The sequence below is a fragment of the Heteronotia binoei genome, chromosome 13 (assembly GCF_032191835.1).
Source record: "Heteronotia binoei isolate CCM8104 ecotype False Entrance Well chromosome 13, APGP_CSIRO_Hbin_v1, whole genome shotgun sequence".
Lineage (NCBI taxonomy): Eukaryota > Metazoa > Chordata > Lepidosauria > Squamata > Gekkonidae > Heteronotia > Heteronotia binoei.
In genome coordinates this window covers 23,978,003-23,996,949 of record NC_083235.1, presented here as the reverse complement: position 1 = coordinate 23,996,949, position 18,947 = coordinate 23,978,003, and the positions used below count along the sequence as shown (strand labels likewise).

General features: G+C 48.1%; 1 protein-coding gene across 1 annotated transcript in view; it reads left to right on the top strand.

Annotated features, from left to right (window-relative positions):
* Window positions 1-371, top strand: part of STAT6 (signal transducer and activator of transcription 6) — an 84,119-nt gene extending 83,748 nt beyond the window's left edge. The window contains exon 20 of the mRNA XM_060253310.1: window positions 215-371. Coding sequence (XP_060109293.1) covers window positions 215-371 — 157 coding nt within the window. The remainder of the gene's footprint in view (window positions 1-214) is intronic.
* Window positions 372-18,947: the final 18,576 nt, after the last annotated feature.

Sequence of the window (18,947 nt, the reverse complement as noted above, 5' to 3'; positions counted from 1 at the left end):
TTCAGCAGCAGCCTAGATTACGAGGAGGGTTTTTTTCTCAGGATCCACAGACTCAGGCTGTTCTCTGGCTCGGCTGCCCTCGTGAGGGCAGAGAGGCAGGATATTTTGTAAAATAAAATAGATACTGGTGCTTTCACCTATCCCCTGGGGGCAGCTAGGCACAAGGATGTACGCAAACCGGCTGGTGTTGAAAAAGCTCCGTTCTGCCGCCCAGAATTAAGGATTCCGCAAGACCCATATTTAGCTTCTCCTCGCACTATTTTGGAACGAGCTGTTTCTCAGGCAAATCGGATCCTGTGATGGACAAGAGGAAGAAGAGCAAAGGGGGAGAGAAGGATGCAACAGACTCAAAGGAGGAGGAAGAGACTTGACTATGCTATGCGCAGAGTGGTAAAGCTACCGTACTGCAGTCAGAGCCCTGTGCTCACGACCTGAGTTCGATCCCAGCAAAAGCTGGTTCAGGTAGCCAGCTCCGGGTTGACTCAGCCTCCCATCCTTCTGAGGTCGGTAAAATGAGGACCCAGCTTGCTGGGGGGAAAGTGTAGATGACTGGGGAAGGCAATGGCAAACCACCCTGTAAAAAATCTGTCGTGAAAACGATGTGAAAGCAACGTCACCCCAAAGTCGAAAACGACTGGTGCTTGCACAGGGGACTACCTTTACCTTTTTAAAGCTGGAGTGGGGGTTGACCATGTAATTAATGATTTTTTTTTTGGTCTACACCATGCAGAAGTTTGCTTTGCAATAATGTGAATGAATGTACATTCTGTTTTTACCTGGCAGTTATGTGTCACTGTGATTAGTAACACTGTATACAACTTAAGAGAATCTTTATAGGAGTATTTACCATGTGTTACGATTTGCTTTCTTATGTAAGCAGGGCTTTCTTTGTAGCAGGAACTCCTTTGCATATTAGGACTCACACCTCCTGAGGTAGCCGATCCTCTAAGAGCTTACAGGGCTCTTAGGACAGGGCCTACTCAATCAATATTTATTTCAGTCAAAGACCAGAACAGCAATAAAGGAAGACAACAAGACAACTCATAAGAGTACAGTTGACGAAACCAAGGCTCTTCCAAATATTTCCTCTTACAAATTACAATGTAACAAAATTTTGCTACTGCCTGAGTTATTGAGCGTTGTATATCTTCCAATAAAAATTTCTGAAGTACCTCAGTTTTAAAATTTATATACAACTCCAAGGGTTTGAATTTAGATAAAAGTGGGGTAATAAGACGCAATCTTTCCTCCTGATAGTTTACAGTGGAAAAGGATATGTGAGACCCTTTCAACTACTTTTGCTGAACTAAGACAACATCATGTCTGCATTGGTAGATGGGAGAACCTACCAGCTAATACTGCAGATGGAAAAACGTCAAGGCGAGACCTTGAGAAAGCCCATCTATGTCTCGCATATGTTATATTCGATAGATAAGGGGGCAGGTGTATAATCTGGTCATGATTTTAATCTGGAATAATTTGCGGGGAGCAGTGCTTTATCATTTTGGAGCTCAATGTCACTTCAGTCTCCAAAATACCAGAGCTTTTGCTTCATTCAGACCCCTGCCAAAAAGTTCTTCTGGATTTTAGCCCAGTCGATCTGATTTTTTCCAATAATCTTAGCAGACCAGAAAGGATAGGGGTCTGCTGCAAGAAAAAAATGGGATTAGGCCCTTCGGCTTTAAGTGAACTCTTAACCAAAAGCAAATTGCAAGTTTCCGTGTTTTTAACTCTGCTTTAGGGAGGCCAGCTTCCTGTCTTAAAATGGCATTAGAGGTGCATCTGGGGCCTACTGTAAGCTCCAGGAGGATTGGCTACATCAGGAGTTTGCGGCCTAATGCGCAAAGGAGTTCCGGCTACAAAAAAAAGCCCTGTATGTAAGTGTGGGATGGGACTTGAGAAACTGGCTCATGGAGGAACAGGGCTGCTGGGAGCCACCATGGGCCCCCGGAAAAAGATTCCATCACCCCCCCCCCCCGCAAATATGACCATGATTTAAATGAAATATCATAGCAAATCACTTGGCTTGCTGTTACCATGAATGTATAGTAATAAAAGAATTGGCCTAACTGTTCATCTTTTATTTATTTATACCCCATCTTTCTCCTCAATGGCGATAGAGTTGCCAGCTCCAAGTTGGGAAATACCTGGAGATTTGGGGGGCGGCAGAGTGTGGGGAGGGATCGGGTTTGGGAAGAGGAGGAACCTCAGCAGTGTATAATGCTCCCCCCTTTGAAGCAGCTATTATCTCCTGGGGAAATTATTTTGGTCACCCAGCAATCAGTGGTAATAGCAGGAGATCTCCAGGTGTCACCTGGAGGTTGGCAACACTCAGAGCTTTTTTGTAGAAAAATCCCATCCGGAACTCATTTGCATATTAGACCACACCCGGATTGCAAGCCAGCCAGAACTGTGTTCCTGCTCAAAAAAAAGTGCTGGCAACACTAAATGGGGCCCCAAAGCTGCTTACCAGAGAGCCAGTTTGGTGTAGTGGTTAGGTGTGTGAACTCTTATCTGGGAGAACCGGGTTTGATTCCTCTCTCCTCCACTTACAGCTGCTGGAAAAGCCTTGGGTCAGCCATAGCTCTTGTAGGAATTGTACCTGAAAGGGCAGCTGCTGTAAGAGCCCTCTCAGCTCCACCCACCTCACAGGGTGTCTGTTGTGGGAGAGGCAGGTAAAGGAGATTATAAGCTGCTCTGAGTCTTTGATTCAGAGAGAAGGGTGGGGTATAAATCTGCAATTCTTCTTCCTCCTCTTCCTCCTTTTCCTCTTCTTCGTTCTCCTCTTCCTCTTCTTCTTCCTTCTCCTCTTCTTCTTCCTCCTATCATCCATTTTATGCTCACAACAACCCTGCATGGTAGGTTAGGCTAAGGTTATATGAGTAGCCAAAGGTCACCCAGCAAGCTTCCATGGCCGAGTGAAGATCCCTGTCCAACACTTTAACCACTACGCCACTCTGACAGGTATAGCTCATCATTGAATAAAGCCAGGAGGCTTAAAGTTGGCGGTCAGCTGCAAGATGATGGTGGGAGTTTCAGGGCCAAAATTGAAAGGTGTGGGAAAATCCTGACCCAGGTAAGACAAACCAAAACCACACTGTATTATTTCATAGAATCATAGAGTTGGAAGGTACCTATAGGGTCATCTAGTCCAACCCCCTGCACAATGCAGGAAACTCACAAACACCTCCCCCTAAATTCACAGAATCTTTATTGCTGTCAGATGGCCATCTAGCCTCTGTTTAAAAACCTCCAAGGAAGGAGAGCCCACCACCTCCCGAGGAAGCCTGTTCCACTGAGAAATCGCTCTAACGGTCAGGAAGTTCTTCCTAATGTTGAGCCGGAAACTCTTGATTTAATTTCAACCCATTGGTTCTGGTCCTACCTTCTGGGGCCACAGAAAACAATTCCATACAATCCTCTATATGTCAACCCTTCAAATACTTGAAGATGGTGATCATATCACCTCTCAGCTGCCTCCTCTCCAGGCTAAACATCCCCAGCTCCTTCAACCTTTCCTCATAGGACTCGGTCTCCAGACCCCTCACCAGCTTCGTCGCCCTCCTCTGGACCCGTTCCAGGTTGTCTATATCCTTCTTAAAATGTGGTGCCCAAAACAGAACACAATACTCCAGGTGAGGTCTTACCTTAGCAGAGTAAAGCGATACCATCACATCATGTGATCTGGACACTATATTTCTGTTGATACAGCCCAAAATTGCATTTGCCTTTTTAGCCACCGCATCACACTGTTGACTCATGTTCAGCGTATAATCCACTAAGATCCCTAGATCCTTTTTGCACATACTACTGCTAAGACAAGTCTCCCCCATCCTATAACCATGCTTTGGATTTCTCCTACCTAAATGCAGAATTTTACATTTATCCCTGTTAAAATTAATTGTATTGATTTTAGCCCAGTTTTCCAGCCTGTCAAGGTCATCCTGTTTCTGTCTTCTTCTGTGTTCGCAACCCCTCCCAATTTAGTAACATCTGCAAATTTAATAAGCATTCCCTCTATTCCTTCATCCAAATCATCTATAAAGATGTTGAACAAAACAGGTCCCAGGACAGGTCCTTGAGGCACTCCACTTGTCACTCCTCTCCAAGAGGATGAGGAACCATTCACAAGCACTCTTTGGGTGCGATCTGTCAACCAGTTACAGATCCACCTAATGGTAACAGGATCCAAAACACATTTTACCAACTTGCCAACAAGGATAGCATGTGGAACTTTATCAAAAGCCTTACTGAAATCAAGTTAAACGATGTCTACAGCATTCCCCTGATCCATCAAGGTAGTCACTTTCTCAAAAAAAAGATCTGGTTAGTCTGACATTACTTATTCTTGAGAAAACCATGCTGGCTCTTAGTAACCACATCCATTCTTTCTAAATGTTCCAGGACCAACTGTTTGATGATTTGTTCTAAAACTTTTCCAGGTATAGATGTCAAGCTGACAGGTCGGTAGTTACCCGGATTGTCTTTTTTCCCCTTCTTGAAGATGGGGACATTCGCCCCCCCTCCAATCTTCCGGCACCTCTCCTGTTCTCCAAGAATTCTCAAAAATGATAGCCAGAGGTTCAGAAATTACATCTGCAAGCTCTTTTAGAACCCTTGGATGCAATTCATCTGGCCCTGAGGACTTAGTTTCATTTAAAGAAACTAGTTGTACTAACCTTATGCTGATCCTAGGTTGGAACTTCATACCCTCCTTAAATGTTCTGTTTTTGCCATGTTGAGCACCGTTCCCCTCTGTGGCGGAACCGGCCCGATTCTGCCTTCGGACCCGGTCCCGTCAGCTCCCTATTGAGTCGCCAACTCCTGGAGGGAGCTATTTTTCCTCCTGCCCCTTGGGCGCGCTGCCACCACCTGCTCAGTCCCGGGGTTCAGATTGAGAGGAACAGGACTCCCAATCCCCCTCTCCAGCTGTGAGGCCAGGCCTCAAGGTCCTCTGCCACCCTGCACTTGGGTTTCACAGAGACCTCAGCGCTTCTTTGGGGCACCCCTGGAGGATTGGCACCTTATCCAACTGCATGCCTTCCCCCTTCCCCGGGGCCCCCTTCTCAAAAACAGCGTGGTCTAAAGCGGTCTGGGGATCTATGTGGTACAGAGTTTGACTGCCAGCATTTTAAACAGAAAAAACATTTATTTAAAAGGGAAAAGGATATGGAAAGAAAAACAAAACAAAAACAGTTGCATCTACAAAATTAGCACAGCCCAGCACAGCACAGCAAACAGCATAACAAAGAAAAGTTGATTATAAACGCATCCGGCTGGCCCTGATCTAAACTTGCCCTGTCTTGTGAAGTACTTACTTAGTCTGCCTGCCTGGAGGCCTCATTTTCCTGAGCAGGCCTCCCCCACAGGCAGGAGCCTCCATTGCTCACCACATGCTCGCTCGAGCCCCAGTTCAAATCTGACCTCTCTTCCTGCCTAACACATGGCAAGAACAACAGCCCTTCCTGCCTCTCTAGGAGACTTTCCCCCTAGCGTTGTTGATTTGGCTCTGGAAGGGAGGGGGGGAGTGAGGGGAAGGCTACAAAGCCGGCTGAATGGATTTACTGATCCCTGCCTTTTTGGATGAAGCACCAACACTCTCAGATGGCGTTTCTCCACACGTCCCCCTCCTTAAATTCTGAGCCGGAGGGGTTGCCTCCTACAGAGGTGACCCCGTAGCAGAATCCAAACAAACAAGGAGAAACCCGTTAACCAAAACATTACACAAACATTCAGGTATTTCTCCAATAATACACAAAGTCCAGCACCCTAGGTGCCCATGTCCCTTCTGGCCAACAAGTCGCATTGCTGCATTCAGAAGGAATGTCCCGTCTTTAAGATGTACTCCTCCGTCTCCCAGGACCACCTCTGGAGTTTGGTGCTCTCCCTCCGTTGCTGCTGTGGCTGGGGTGAGTGGCCCATCAAAGGAGCAAATTCCTGGCCCCACATCTGAAGTTGGAAACTGCCCAGTTCCCACACAGTTGCCTCTTTATCCCTCATTGGTGGAATGTTCCCTCTGTCCACTCTGTCCTCCCAGAAAACTACCTCTGGTGCTCCAAACAATTGCTGTCCCAGCTTCTTTTTGTCTCCTTCCTTCCTACCTATGTGCAACACCATGGACCTCGCAGAGACTGGCTGTGGTACATTCTCCTGCACCACTTTAACTGCCTTTCCCATTTTCTCCATAGCCACCCCATAAGTAGCCTCGTCTAGGTCATCCACAATCACATGGGGTCCCTCCCATTCCACTTTCCATTCACCAGTATGAAGTGGCAGGGAAACCATCACCCTATCCCCTGTCTCAGCTTCTGCGAACTCCACCTTCTGGTCCCTTGCCACATCACACAGTGTTTCCAGCCTCGGGTCACTTTGAACCTCAGACAGGAACAGTTCTGGCTGCCCCAGACTTCCTATCATCTGTTCCTTCAAGCCACCCCTAGTCCCACTGTTTCCAGAACACTTAGCCAAAGTTTGATCTGGGTTCTCCGCCCGCTCAGTGGCTTTTCCAGTGTCAGCCAACTGAGTTCCTTCCTTCCTGGAAGGCTCCACAGCATCCTGCTGCCCTTGTGGAAATTGGCACCCCTCTTCCCATTGGGCACACCCTCCTGCAGGGTTTGAAACAGGCTGGTCCTCCCCCTCCCTGGTTAGTGGTGAGGTGGCTTCCCTAAAGTTGCCTTCCTCCCCCCACCTTCCCCTGAGGGTTTGGCTTGGGTTCTCAGTCCCCTCGGTTGGTTTTTCAGTACTACCCAACTGACCCCCTTCCTGCCTGGAAGGTCCCACAGCTTCCCAGGATTCCTGTCTGCCCTGCTTCAAGACGACCTGTTTTGAGAGCGTCTCGGACGATCCCACTTCCTGATCCACAGCTACTTGGTGAACCGGTTCCAACCTAAGGCCGCTCCGGACCCCCTTCTGGAACCGCTCCCGTTCCCCCAAGCCTTCAGCTATGTGCTCCTCTGAGCCCCCATTAGCCTTGCTGCTCTCAGAACCTCCTGTGAAATCTCCACTCTCCACCTTGGTCTCTTCAGCATGCACATCCTTTATGCTAGACAGGTTCCTTTCCTTGCTAGGAACATCCACAGCCTCTTGCTGCACTTGGGGAAAGCTACACCCCTCTTCCCCTTGGGAACACCCTCCTCCAGGGCTTGAGATAGGCTGGCCCTCCCCCTCCTGGGTGACTGCCCTCTCTTCGTCCTCAATAACCTGGGCTATTTCCCCCTCCCTGGTTGGTGGTGAGGTGGCTTCCTTAAAGTTGCCTTCCTCCTCCCACTTCCCCCTGAGGGTTTGGCTGTGGGTTACAGCATTGATAGAGTACTGGCCCACCAACAAATCCCGACCCAATAGCACTGGAACTGTCTGTTCCTTCATTACCCCACATTCAGAATAGGATTTACCTTCTTGTGGAGCCAAACCCCTGAACTGCCTTCGGGAGTGGTCTGGCCCCAGTTTAAACCTTTTAAACACAGTGGCTTTATAGGCTGCAAAAGTTATCCCCCATCTTCCACAGGCATGCTGTAATAGATGGCTGAAAGCTCTCCAGTCAGGTTGCTGCAGAGGTAAGACATATAGTCCTCCTCTGCAATCCCCCACTGTTTGGCTGCCCTCTCAAAGTTGGAGAGGTACATGGAGGGGTCTTCTCCCTCTTGGTACACTGCAAAGTCCTTGGGGGTGACTTGGATCTCTTTGCTTAGTTCAGCTTCCAGACGTAGCACCTCAAGCTCATGGCGACGTTGCTCCTCCTGCTCCCGTCTGCGAATATCAGCTCTCTCTTTTTCCTCCTGCCGGCGGATCTCTGCTTCTTCCTGTCTGCGGATCGCATCCCTCTCTGCTTGTCGTTCCTCTCTCTCTCTTTCCTCCCGTCTGCGGACTGCATCCCTCTCTGCTTGTCGTTCCTCTCTCTCTCTGCGCTCTTGGTACGCCTTGGTACGTATTCTTGCCAGTTCCAACTGTAGCTGCAAGGTTACTTCTGACTGGGTGGGGGCCATTTTTGCAAGTGCCCCTGCATGCTGATGATACTCCAAAAGGAGGTCTTTCATATCTACTACAGTCATGTTGTCACACTCCAGCTTGTGCTTTGCACACTCTTCCTGGAGCTGTGGCTTTGTCATCTTCAGGATTTCCAGCATCTTAGCACGCTCCATCCTAACTAGCTAAACTTTCCCTACTCCAGTTGACCCGAAAATAAAACAAAACCGCTGTTGCTTTCTCTGGGTGCTTGCACGTATCAAAAAAACACAAAAATGCCTGGCCAATCAAGTTCTCTGTTTGTTCTTATCCCACCGCTGCCACCAAGTGTGACGGAACCGGCCCGATTCTGCCTTCAGACCCGGTCCCGTCAGCTCCCTATGGAGTCGCCAACTCCCGGAGGGAGCTATGTCTCCTCCTGCCCCTTGGGCGCGCTGCCACCACCTGCTCAGTCTTGGGGTTCAGATTGAGAGGAACAGGACTCCCAATCCCCCTCTCCAGCTGTGAGGCTAGGCCTCAAGGTCCTCTGCCACCCTGCACTTGGGTTTCACAGAGACCTCAGCGCTTCTTTGGGGCACCCCTGGAGGATTGGCACCTTATCCACCTGCATGCCTTCCCCCCCCTTCACCTGGGGCCCCCTTCTCAACACAGCGTGGTCTAAAGCGGTCTGGGGATCTATGTGGTACAGAGTTTGACTGCCAGCATTTTAAACAGAAAAAACATTTATTTAAAAGGGAAAAGGATATGGAAAGAAAAACAAAACAAAAACAGTTGCATCTACAAAATTAGCACAGCCCAGCACAGCACAGCAAACAGCATAACAAAGAAAAGTTGATTATAAACGCATCCGGCTGGCCCTGATCTAAACTTGCCCTGTCTTGTGAAGTACTTACTTAGTCTGCCTGCCTGGAGGCCTCATTTTCCTGAGCAGGCCTCCCCCACAGGCAGGAGCCTCCATTGCTCACCACATGCTCGCTCGAGCCCCAGTTCAAATCTGACCTCTCTTCCTGCCTAACACATGGCAAGAACAACAGCCCTTCCTGCCTCTCTAGGAGACTTTCCCCCTAGCGTTGTTGATTTGGCTCTGGAAGGGAGGGGGGGAGTGAGGGGAAGGCTACAAAGCCGGCTGAATGGATTTACTGATCCCTGCCTTTTTGGATGAAGCACCAACACTCTCAGATGGCGTTTCTCCACACCCTCAGAAGAGAAGACTGAGGAAAAGTAGGAATTGAGCAGTTCCACCCTCTCTTCATTACCTGTTACAATTTCACTTTCTTGCCCTCGCAATGGGCCTACCATGTCCTTGCTCTTTTTCTTACTCTGAACATAAGAAAAGACCCTTTTTTGCTGTTTTTAGCATCTTTGGCCAGCCTAAGCTTATACTGAGCATTAGCTTTCCTAACTTTTTCTCTACAAGCACTGGTGATTTGTTTATATTCATCCTTGGTTATAAGGCCCTCCTTCCAATTCCTAAAGGAGTCTTTTCTTATTTCTCAAGTCTTTAGAGAGCTGTTTATGGAGCCTCTTCGGCTTCTTTAGGCTTTTTCCATTTTTTCTTCTCATAGGAATCATCTGTGATTGTGTTTTCAGTATTTCACTTTTAAGAAACTCCCACCCCTCCTGAACCCCCTTCCTCCTTTGCAAGGGGAGTCTCTGTCTGTTAGATCCAAGTGGGCAGCCATGTTGGTCTGAAGCAGGAGAACAAAACAGGAGTCAAATGCCCCTTTAAGACCAACTTAGTTTTATCAAAGATTTCGGGTTTTCACGGCTGGTAACATCATTAGGGTTTGTAGAATCTTTCAGGCTCAAGTGCCGTGTTCTATTGGAGAAAGTTTTCCTTCCAGACGTTTCGTTCTCAGCTGCGGAGAACATCCTCAGTGGCGTTGCAGCCGGAGCAGGTGTTCTGACCTTCTTGGCTACTGTGCATTGAGTGAGAGTCCCGAAAGGGCCAACGGACTTATTGAGTGATGACTCCATAAGCCTATCACGACAGACGTCCGCGCAGGATTGGCCCCTGTGAAGTAAACGCCTCACGGCCAACGACAACACAACACAACTTCAGAAAACTTTCTCCAGTAGAACACGGCACTTGAGCCCGAAAGATTCTACAAACCCTAACAACTTAGTTTTATTCAGAACGTAAGCTTTCGCGTGCTCTTAAGCACACTTCATCAGACGAGGAATCCGGGACAGTGAGAAGAGCCACACATAGTTGGTAGGCAGTGGCTCAGAATGCAAAATAGTACAAATTTAAGATCCAATGACAGAACAGTAAAATTAAATGTGTTAATTTTACCATTCTGTCATTGGATCTTAAATTTGTACCATTTTGTATTCTGAGCCACTGCCTACCAGCTATGTGTGGCTGTGCTCACTGTACCGGATTCCTCGTCTGATGAAGTGTGCTTGGAGCACATGAAAGCTTCCGTTCTGAATAAAACTAAGTTGGTCTTAAAGGTGCACTTGACTCCTGTTTTAGTCTCTGTCTGTGGCAGGCAAAACTCAGACAATGTTACATGTTTGAAAACTGGCCACCAGCCCCAGAATGATGATGGAAGTTGTAGTGCCAGAAAAAGAAGGGAACCGGAGCACCCTGAACCAAGTTATCTTTACGATAGGCAACATGTAATCTTTTAAACAACCAGTCATGTGAGTCTCTAATACTTAGATTTCCAAGCTGCCATGGAAGGTTACAGGGTGACACACTCTCAGCCAGACCTACCTCACAGGGTTGTTGTGAGGATAAACGGGTCCCCATTAGAGAAAAACTAGGTATGACATTTGTTATAAATTCCTGGAGGCTTAAGGGGTGGGGCCTGGAGAGGGTGGGGTTTGAGGAGAGAGAGGACCTCAGACAGGTACGATGCCATTTCCTACTGGGAAACCACTGGCGATCACTCACATTTACAACTGTTCTCTGGATGGTAGAGCTCAGCTCTGCTTGAGGTTGGGGGTGGGGGAAGTCAATGCCTTCACTGGAGTGGGTGGGAAGACAGCAAGGGTGGCGGGCACTCACCCAGAGCCTCCTAGATCCTGTTGTATTTTTTTTTCACAATGGGCCTTACTCCTAGTACTACTATAAAGTATGTTGTTGCCAAGCAGGATAGGGATGAGAAAGACTTGAGACCTATACCTGAAAATGAAGGGGGGGTGGTGGAAAAATTAGGTGGAAGGAGAAATGAATGAGAAAAGTGGGGAAAAGAGACAGAGAAATTAAGGAAAAGAGAGGAAAGGGTTGTTATATTTTGCTGCAACACCCTAACTAATGCTTTGCAAGATCTGGCTGAGCTGGGTGCAAGGAAAGGAAGAGAGAGAGAGAGACTAGACTACTGGAGAAAATGACCTGCAAGCTGCCAGTTATTTCATCAGCTATCAGTTTGCTGTCTGGTCTTGCTCCAGTCCTGTCTTGGTTGATGATCATTTTAGCATAGGGTTGCTAATCCCTAGGTGGGAGCAGGGGATCCCCTGGTTTGGAGGCCCTGCCCCTGCTTCAGGGTCATCAGAAAGCAGCGGGGGGGAAGGGAAATGTCTGCTGGGCACTCCATTATTCCCTGTGGAGACCGATTTCCATAGGGCATCATGGAGAATTGATCTGTGGGTATCTGGGCCTGGGGGGAGGGCTGTTTTTGGAGGTAGAGGCACCATATTTGCAGCATATTATCCATTGCCTCTCTTCAAAACACCCTCCAAGTTTCAAAAAGATTGCACCAGGGGGTCCAATTCTTTGAACCCTCAAAGAAAGTGCCCCTATCCTTTATTATTTCCAGTGGAGGGAAGGCATTTAAAAGATGTGTGGTCCCTTTCAGTGTGATGGCCAGAACTCCCTTTGGAGTTCAGTTGTGCTCGTCACAACCTTGTTCCTGGCTCCACCCCCAGAGTCCCCAGATATTTCTTGAATTGGACTTGGCAACCCTATTTTAGCATGATCTGTTGGGCAAGTTCCTTCAGTCTTGGAGAAAGTCAAATCTAGTACAGTGTCTTTAGCTAAACTTCCTTGCGCCCCTAATGGATGTAGCCAGAACTGCATTTCATAGAACCATAGAGTTGGAAGGGACCTCCAGGGTCATCTAGTCCAACCCCCTGCACAATGCAGGAAACTCACAAACACCTCCCCCTAAATTCACAGGATATTCATTGTTGTCAGATGGCCATCGAGCCTCTGTTTAAAAACTCCAGGGAAGGTTTAAAAATAAGCAGAAAGACATTCAGCTGGTTTGAGCTTGAAGCTTGACTTCAAGGACCCTCCAGAAGCCCCAAGAATTATGTCCCCCCCCCTGTTGGCAGCTCTGTGTAGGATCAGAGCCTCTCTTTCCCATGTGGCATGGCTCTTCTTGAGGTGGGGTGCGATGGATGAGAGGCAGCAGGGACCAATGTTTGACAGGTATGGAGATTTACTAACCCACAAGGAGTCACCTGGGTTGGGGAAAGGCCCTGGATTTTATAAGCAGCAGAGAAACCTACTATCTCAGGGGTGGCCAACGGTAGCTCTCCAGATGTTTTTTGCCTACAAGTCCCATCAGCCCCAGCCATTGGCCATGCTGGCTGTGGTTGATGGGAGTTGTAGGCAAAAAACATCTGGAGAGCTACCGTTGGCCACCCCTGTACTATATCCTGTTTGGAGAGTTTTGGGATCGAGAACCTTAAACCCAGATTGGCTTATACCTCATTTGACATAGGGAGGAGGGGGAGACGTGAAAGAGCTGTCCCTTTGTGTGTGGCTTGGATGTGTGTGAGCATGGGGGCGAGATTACAGAAAAACTGCATGTGAAACAGGAGGACCAGCATCCATACTATGCCTACAACTCACCAACCAAACTCCATCAAAGAAGAGACTGGATTTATACCCCACCCTTCACTACCCAAAGGAATCTCAGAGCAGCTTACAATCTCCCTTCCCTTCCCCTCCTCATCCCACCCCACAACAGACCCCGTGTGTGGTAGATGGAGCTGAGAGAGAAACTGCTCTTGAGCAGAACAACTCTGAGAGTTATGACTGACTCAAGGTCACTCCAGCAGCTGCAAGTGGAAGAGTGGGGAATCAAACCGGTTCTCCCAAAGAAGTCTGTGCACTTAACCACTACACCAAACTGGCTCTTCTACAGGGGAGGGGGCAGATGCTCAGAAGCTGTCAAGTCTCACTTAGCTTAATAACCTTGCCCATGTTCCTTTCGTAGTCTGCGTGCTAGAAGCACCCTGTGTTTGCTCTTGAGCCACGCATTGTAGTAATGAACATATGAACATATGGAGCTGCCTTATACTGAATCAGACCTTTGGTCCATCCAAGTCAGTATTGTCTTCTCAGACTGGCAGAGTCTCAAGCTGAGGTTTTTCACACCTATTTGCCTGGACCCTTTTTTTTTTTGGAGATGCCAGGGATTGAACCAATAAAGTTAAGATGAATTGCTTTGATTCCTAACCTCACAACCAGATCACTTGTCACACACTACTATACACCCCGGAGGGGCTGGGGGCAATGTTCCCCCTAAACTGCAGAGTCTTGTGAGCAAAAATTATCCTTTGTGAGCTACTGGCATTAAAGTTGTGAGCTACTGCATAAATTAGTGTGCTCTCTGGGGTCATCCTTCCTGAGCTAAGACAAAAATGTGTGAGCCGGAGGCTAAAAATCTGTGAGCCAGCTCATGCTAACTCAGCTTAGAGAGAACACTGCTTACAGCCCTGTGAGGTAGGACCATTCCAAGGTCACCTAGACACTGGGGATTTGAACCTGGATCTGTCTGAAACTATAACCACTACACCCCACTGTCATCCTGTCTTTTCTGGGACTGTCAGCCAATCAGAAGACTAGGGATGAAGATTCAAGATAAAACATGGGACTGAATTGGAATTGATTGGCTAAATGTCAGTGGTCTTAGAATGGGCTTTTTTTGTAGCAGGAATTCCTTTGCATATTAGGCCACACCCCTCTTATGTAGCCAATCTTACAAAGCTCTTTTTTGTAAGCTTAGAGGGAACACTGGTTGGGGGGCTGTACCATGGAGTAGCCACTGGGATCAAGGGGGCAGGGAGTTAAAGGAAAGTAAACCCAAAGTGGTGGCAGCTACCAAAAGAAGATTCCAAATCCTGTCAAATGGGGGCAATTGGAGAAATAAAAATGAGATTTTCTGCTTCACAGCAGTGAGAGAATCTTGCTAGGCGCTGGGAAGAAAACCCTTACAAAACTCATCTAAGAGGTTGGATTTATACCCTGCCCTTCACTACCCAAAGGAGTCTCAGAGCAGCTTACAAATTTCCTTCCCCTCCCCACAGCAGACACCCTGTGAGGTAGGTGAAGCTGAGCGAGCTCTGAAAGAAACCGCTCTGGAGAGGAATGGCTTTGCGAAAACTTGTGGCTGACCCAAGGTCACTCCAGCAGGTGCATGTGGAAAGGTGGAGAATCAAATCCGTTCTCCCAGATAAGAATTTGTGCACTTAACTACTACACCAAACTGGCTCTTTAACCCCCTCTCCTTCTTGGAAAATTGAAGACTTCAGTCCTACACTAGCCCATAGCCTGACCCAATCTACACTCTTCCCTCTGTATTATCTAGATTGCAGTTCCCATCTGTGAATACCCCTTACTCCTATCTCACAGCCTGTACACGGATGCAAGCAGATGTAAAAAGAGAGAGAGAAATAAGCCATAAAATAAGACTTTATTTCAAAATAACAAAATAAATAATCTACTGTACACAATACAAAGGAAAGGGTGCTAATTTTCTCTATTAAAGACACCAAGGCCCTATGGGAGAGAGTGGGGGCTAAAAGGGATAGCAGGTGGAGATTTGTATGTTGCGACCTTTGCGGCTTCCCAGGACAACCTGTGTTTGCACCCTGCGTTTTCGCTAATGTTCACTTCTGTGCTGCTCCCACAGGCCACGTCACAACAGACAAGATTGCTGCAATGCACTCCCAAAAGCAGGGGTTATGCCACGGCCCCTTGTGGGAATTAAAGAAAAGAAAGAGCACTGCCTTTCTCAGCCCTAGTCTAACCCAACGGGCAGTGCAGAGGCCTGCCTGGTGCATTAATGTTCAAGAGATGCCATGCCGCTCTGAGAAACTCCCAAGGCGAGACGCTGTTTCCCCACTGCTCTCGAACCTTAGGACAGCAGAGTTCCTAACTGGTCTTTACTCCAGTCACTCACAGAGTAAGAGATAGCCCTCAAGAAAAATAAGATGTGAGGGAGAAGCAGACGTGTTTGTTTTGTTTTACCTCGGACAATGACAGCTCCCACATAGGGCCGGCCCTAGACTGTCTGGCACCCTAGGCAAGGCTAACTTCTGTTGCCCCTCCCCCCACGGATAATGTCACCAAGTCACATGGGGGGTGCCCAGTCTGGCACCCCCAGAAGGCTGGCGCACTAGGCAATCGCCCAGTTTGTCTAGTGGCAGAGGTGGCCCCTCTCCCAGATCTCTGCATGATCTCTTGTTCAAAGATCTTGGGGATGCAAAGGGATGCTGCGGGGCTTTCCAGCTGCAGTTTAACACCAAGCGGCCACTGGACAAGTCTAACCTTTGCTCTGATGCCAACACTGTAGGGATAACTGCTCGTATCTATGCATAATGTCATCTCAGAACAGCTTAAAGCTTATACATAGAGGCTGTGGACTGAACGAGACATGATGTTTAATCAGGGGTGGAATTCTAGCAGGAGCTCCTTTGCATATTAGGCCGCACACCCCTGATGTAGCCAATCCTCCAAGAGCTTACAAAAAAAGAGCCGTGTAAGCTCTTGGAGGATTGGCTACATCAGAGGTGTGTGACCTAATATGTAAAGGAGCTCCTGCTAGAATTCCACCCATGTGTTTAATGCAGGACTGCTGGGAGGACTTAGCAGTGAGGCAGGAGCTGCAAGTTCCTCATGGTTGAACACAGTGGCTGAACACTGCTGGGGCCCATTTCAGACTGGGACTGTGGCGTGTGGGTGAAGAAGGCACCCCAAAGGCACTATTTGCTCTGTTGGGGTGGAGCGGGGGGAAACAATGAGTTTCTCACAGGGAACTCGCACCTGCTGTCTTGACAGCTAGTCCCTGTGATGGTCACGTCAGCCATCATGTCTGGTTTAGACCTGTGCTCTCCAGGGCTGCTTCTGCCCCACCCCCCGGCCAGCTGTGCCCGTTTCTAGTCCAAGTGTAACCAGGGTTTTGTAGGAGCTCCTTTGCATATTAGGCCACACCTCCCCCAATGTAGCCAATCCTCAAGAGCTTTCAGGGCTCTTCGTACAGGGCCTACTGTAAGCTCCAGGAAGATTAGCTACATCAGGGGTGGGTGTGGCCTAATATGCAAAGGAGTTTCTGCTACAAAAAAAGCCCTGGGTGTAACCATTCTGAACTTTTAAGATCCTCTGTGCAATCCTTTTTTTAAAAAACAAACGCTGGTGTTTGGGGCCAGCCCACACACCAACTCCTTGCTCTGGAGGTACCTGATACCTCCCTCAGCTGTTCAGTCCTCTGCCTACAGTACCAGAATGGCAGGGAGGAAAAGTACAGACAAGTCACAAGAGCGCAAAGCTGATTACTGTAGGGGGAGAAAAGGAACCAGAACAGTGCTTCTTCAGGGGCCAAAAGAAAAGACCATTTACCTTTTATCCTTTTTCTCGGGATACCTTGAGGCCACACAAAACGCCAATCTTTCCTATGCTAAGCCCCACATCTACTCAAATTTCTATAAAATTGCAAAAAAAATAAATTATCATCTGCTGCTGCTCACACAGCTGGGCAGAGCGTGCCCTTGAAAACACCAGGTGTTGTGAAATGAATGGATTTTGGTAGGCGCCCCGGTCTAGGACAAGTTCCTTAGAAGGGTTACGGGAGCACAGAGCCTCGTGGAATTCAAGAAAGGGCCAGATGGCGGTTGAGAACAAACACCAACATGAGATCAACATCAAGAGCGGTTAAGTGATGTTGGCACGTTCCACAAGGGGTTTTTCAGCCCGAGAGGAAGCGGCTTGCAGCCTTGCATGAGACCGAGGACAGAGCAAGAGAACTGCCATGTGATACAACTATTGTGCATCTCTCTCTGTGTGGGAAGCATTTGTTTATACGCAGGAAAGTGTGTGTTTGTGTGAGAAAGAGAGAATGGCTGAGGGGATGATGTATTGTATGTACACATACGGGAGGGAACACACGAATCCCAGCATGGTTGTAAGGATTGTGGGAGCGTTTGTGTGCACTTTTGGGAAGAACAGAGGTGATTTTGAGGGCAACGTGGTAGAGGAACTGAATGTCTTTCTTTTAAGGATATTAAAAATGAGTGTGTTTTTTTTAAACATTATGGCTGTATACATCATAGTCCCAGGCCTCTCCTGAAGAGAGAGGCTCTGTTTGGCTCACCTTCCATTACCCACCCCAACCCACCCTCGCCCTCCCCGGCAAAACTAAGCAGAGATGTGGTCTCCCTGAGGTCACGGCTACCCGCTGTAGCCAGGACACCCTTTCTCATATAGTCATTAGGATCACAGGATTCCCCATCCATGCACTTCTATTGGTGCTGGGGGGGGCGGGCAGGCCAAGCCTTTTGAAGGGGAACTGAGATTGGGGAACGAGAGAGAATTGTGCTAATATATGGTAGCTCTCCTTCAGTCGATGAAGCGAAGCATGCCTCCTCGTGGCGACTTGGAGAATTGCATGTCCCCCTCTGTCTCCCGCAAAGAGTCTCTCTGTCGTGTGGAGTTTGGCTGGCACATTATTGCTTGGTGACTGAGCGCTGAGAGTCACCCGCCACTTATTGACAGCTGGTCTCTGGTTCCACCTTGATGCTGGTCCTTCGGGCCTCCAGTTGCCCTGCTGGGGCTTGGCAGCGCTCCGAGAGATTCTCCCCAAACTCTGAAACAAGAAACCAAGAGTCAGGATGAAACATGCTGTCTCCTGTCCCTGAGCGTAGCTTGTTGATAACTCTGAACTTCAATCTGCAGTTCTCTGCTAAAGAAGCTAGAGGTAAGCTAACCATGCACTTGTGCACATTATTTATATTCTTTAATATAGTGCCAAGGTTTATTTCTCACTTTGAAGCCCTGAAGCACCCGTATCTTTTACTTTTCTCGAAAAGAAAAGAAAAGAGAACCCCTACTTGGAGTATGGCAAGCAATAACTATCTATTTGGAGACTTCTGCTTTTAAACTATTACGCGGGAAATGACCAAAAAGGGGTGAAGCTGGGAAGCAGGCAATCCCTGATGTAGCCAATCCTCCTGGAGTTTACAGCAGGCCCCGTACTAACAGCCCTGTAAGCTATTGGAGGATTGGCTATATCAGGGGGTGTGGCCTAATATGCAAAGGAGTTCCTGCTCCAAAAAAAGCCTTAGCAGGCACCCACCTCCCCTCAATCAGCAGGTGAACAGTTCTTGCCTCAAAGATTCGCAGTTACAAAATAGGAAAATCATAGCCAGCAGAAACCAAAACAGAACAAGAAACTCTGAGGGGGGCACAATCCAAAGTTACTCAGATCCAAAGTTTGGCAAGGCTATGGCAGTGTTCCCTCTAAACCAGGGGTGTCGACCTCATTTGTTATGAGAGTCAGATCAGACATAAATGAGACCTTGTTGGGCCAGGCCATGTGTGTACCTGTTTTAGATTAGGTAGCAGAGGTATAAACTTTTTAAAGGACACAGACAAACAAGATTAAAGATTTTTTAAAAACAAAACAAAACTTAAAACATGCTTAAAACATTAGCGATTAAGTCTTGCAAAGCAAGCTCAGATGCAGAAGGACGCAAGAGAGAGGGAGAAGGAAGCAGACAAGAGCCAGTTGCTCGGGGGCCTGATAGGAGCCCTCCAGGGGCCTGATTTGACCCCCAGGCCAGATGTTTGACACTTCTGCTCTAAGCTGTGCGTGTGAGCTGCGGCTGCCGCTCATGAACACAGGAAGCCCCGCTCAACAGCACTCTGGAGCCACGAAGGGTCTTGCACTGCCCATTTGAAGATTACAGCAGTTCTGTTCTGCTCAGGATGTGAACTACTCTGCTGGGGGTGACATTAGAGGGAATCTTGG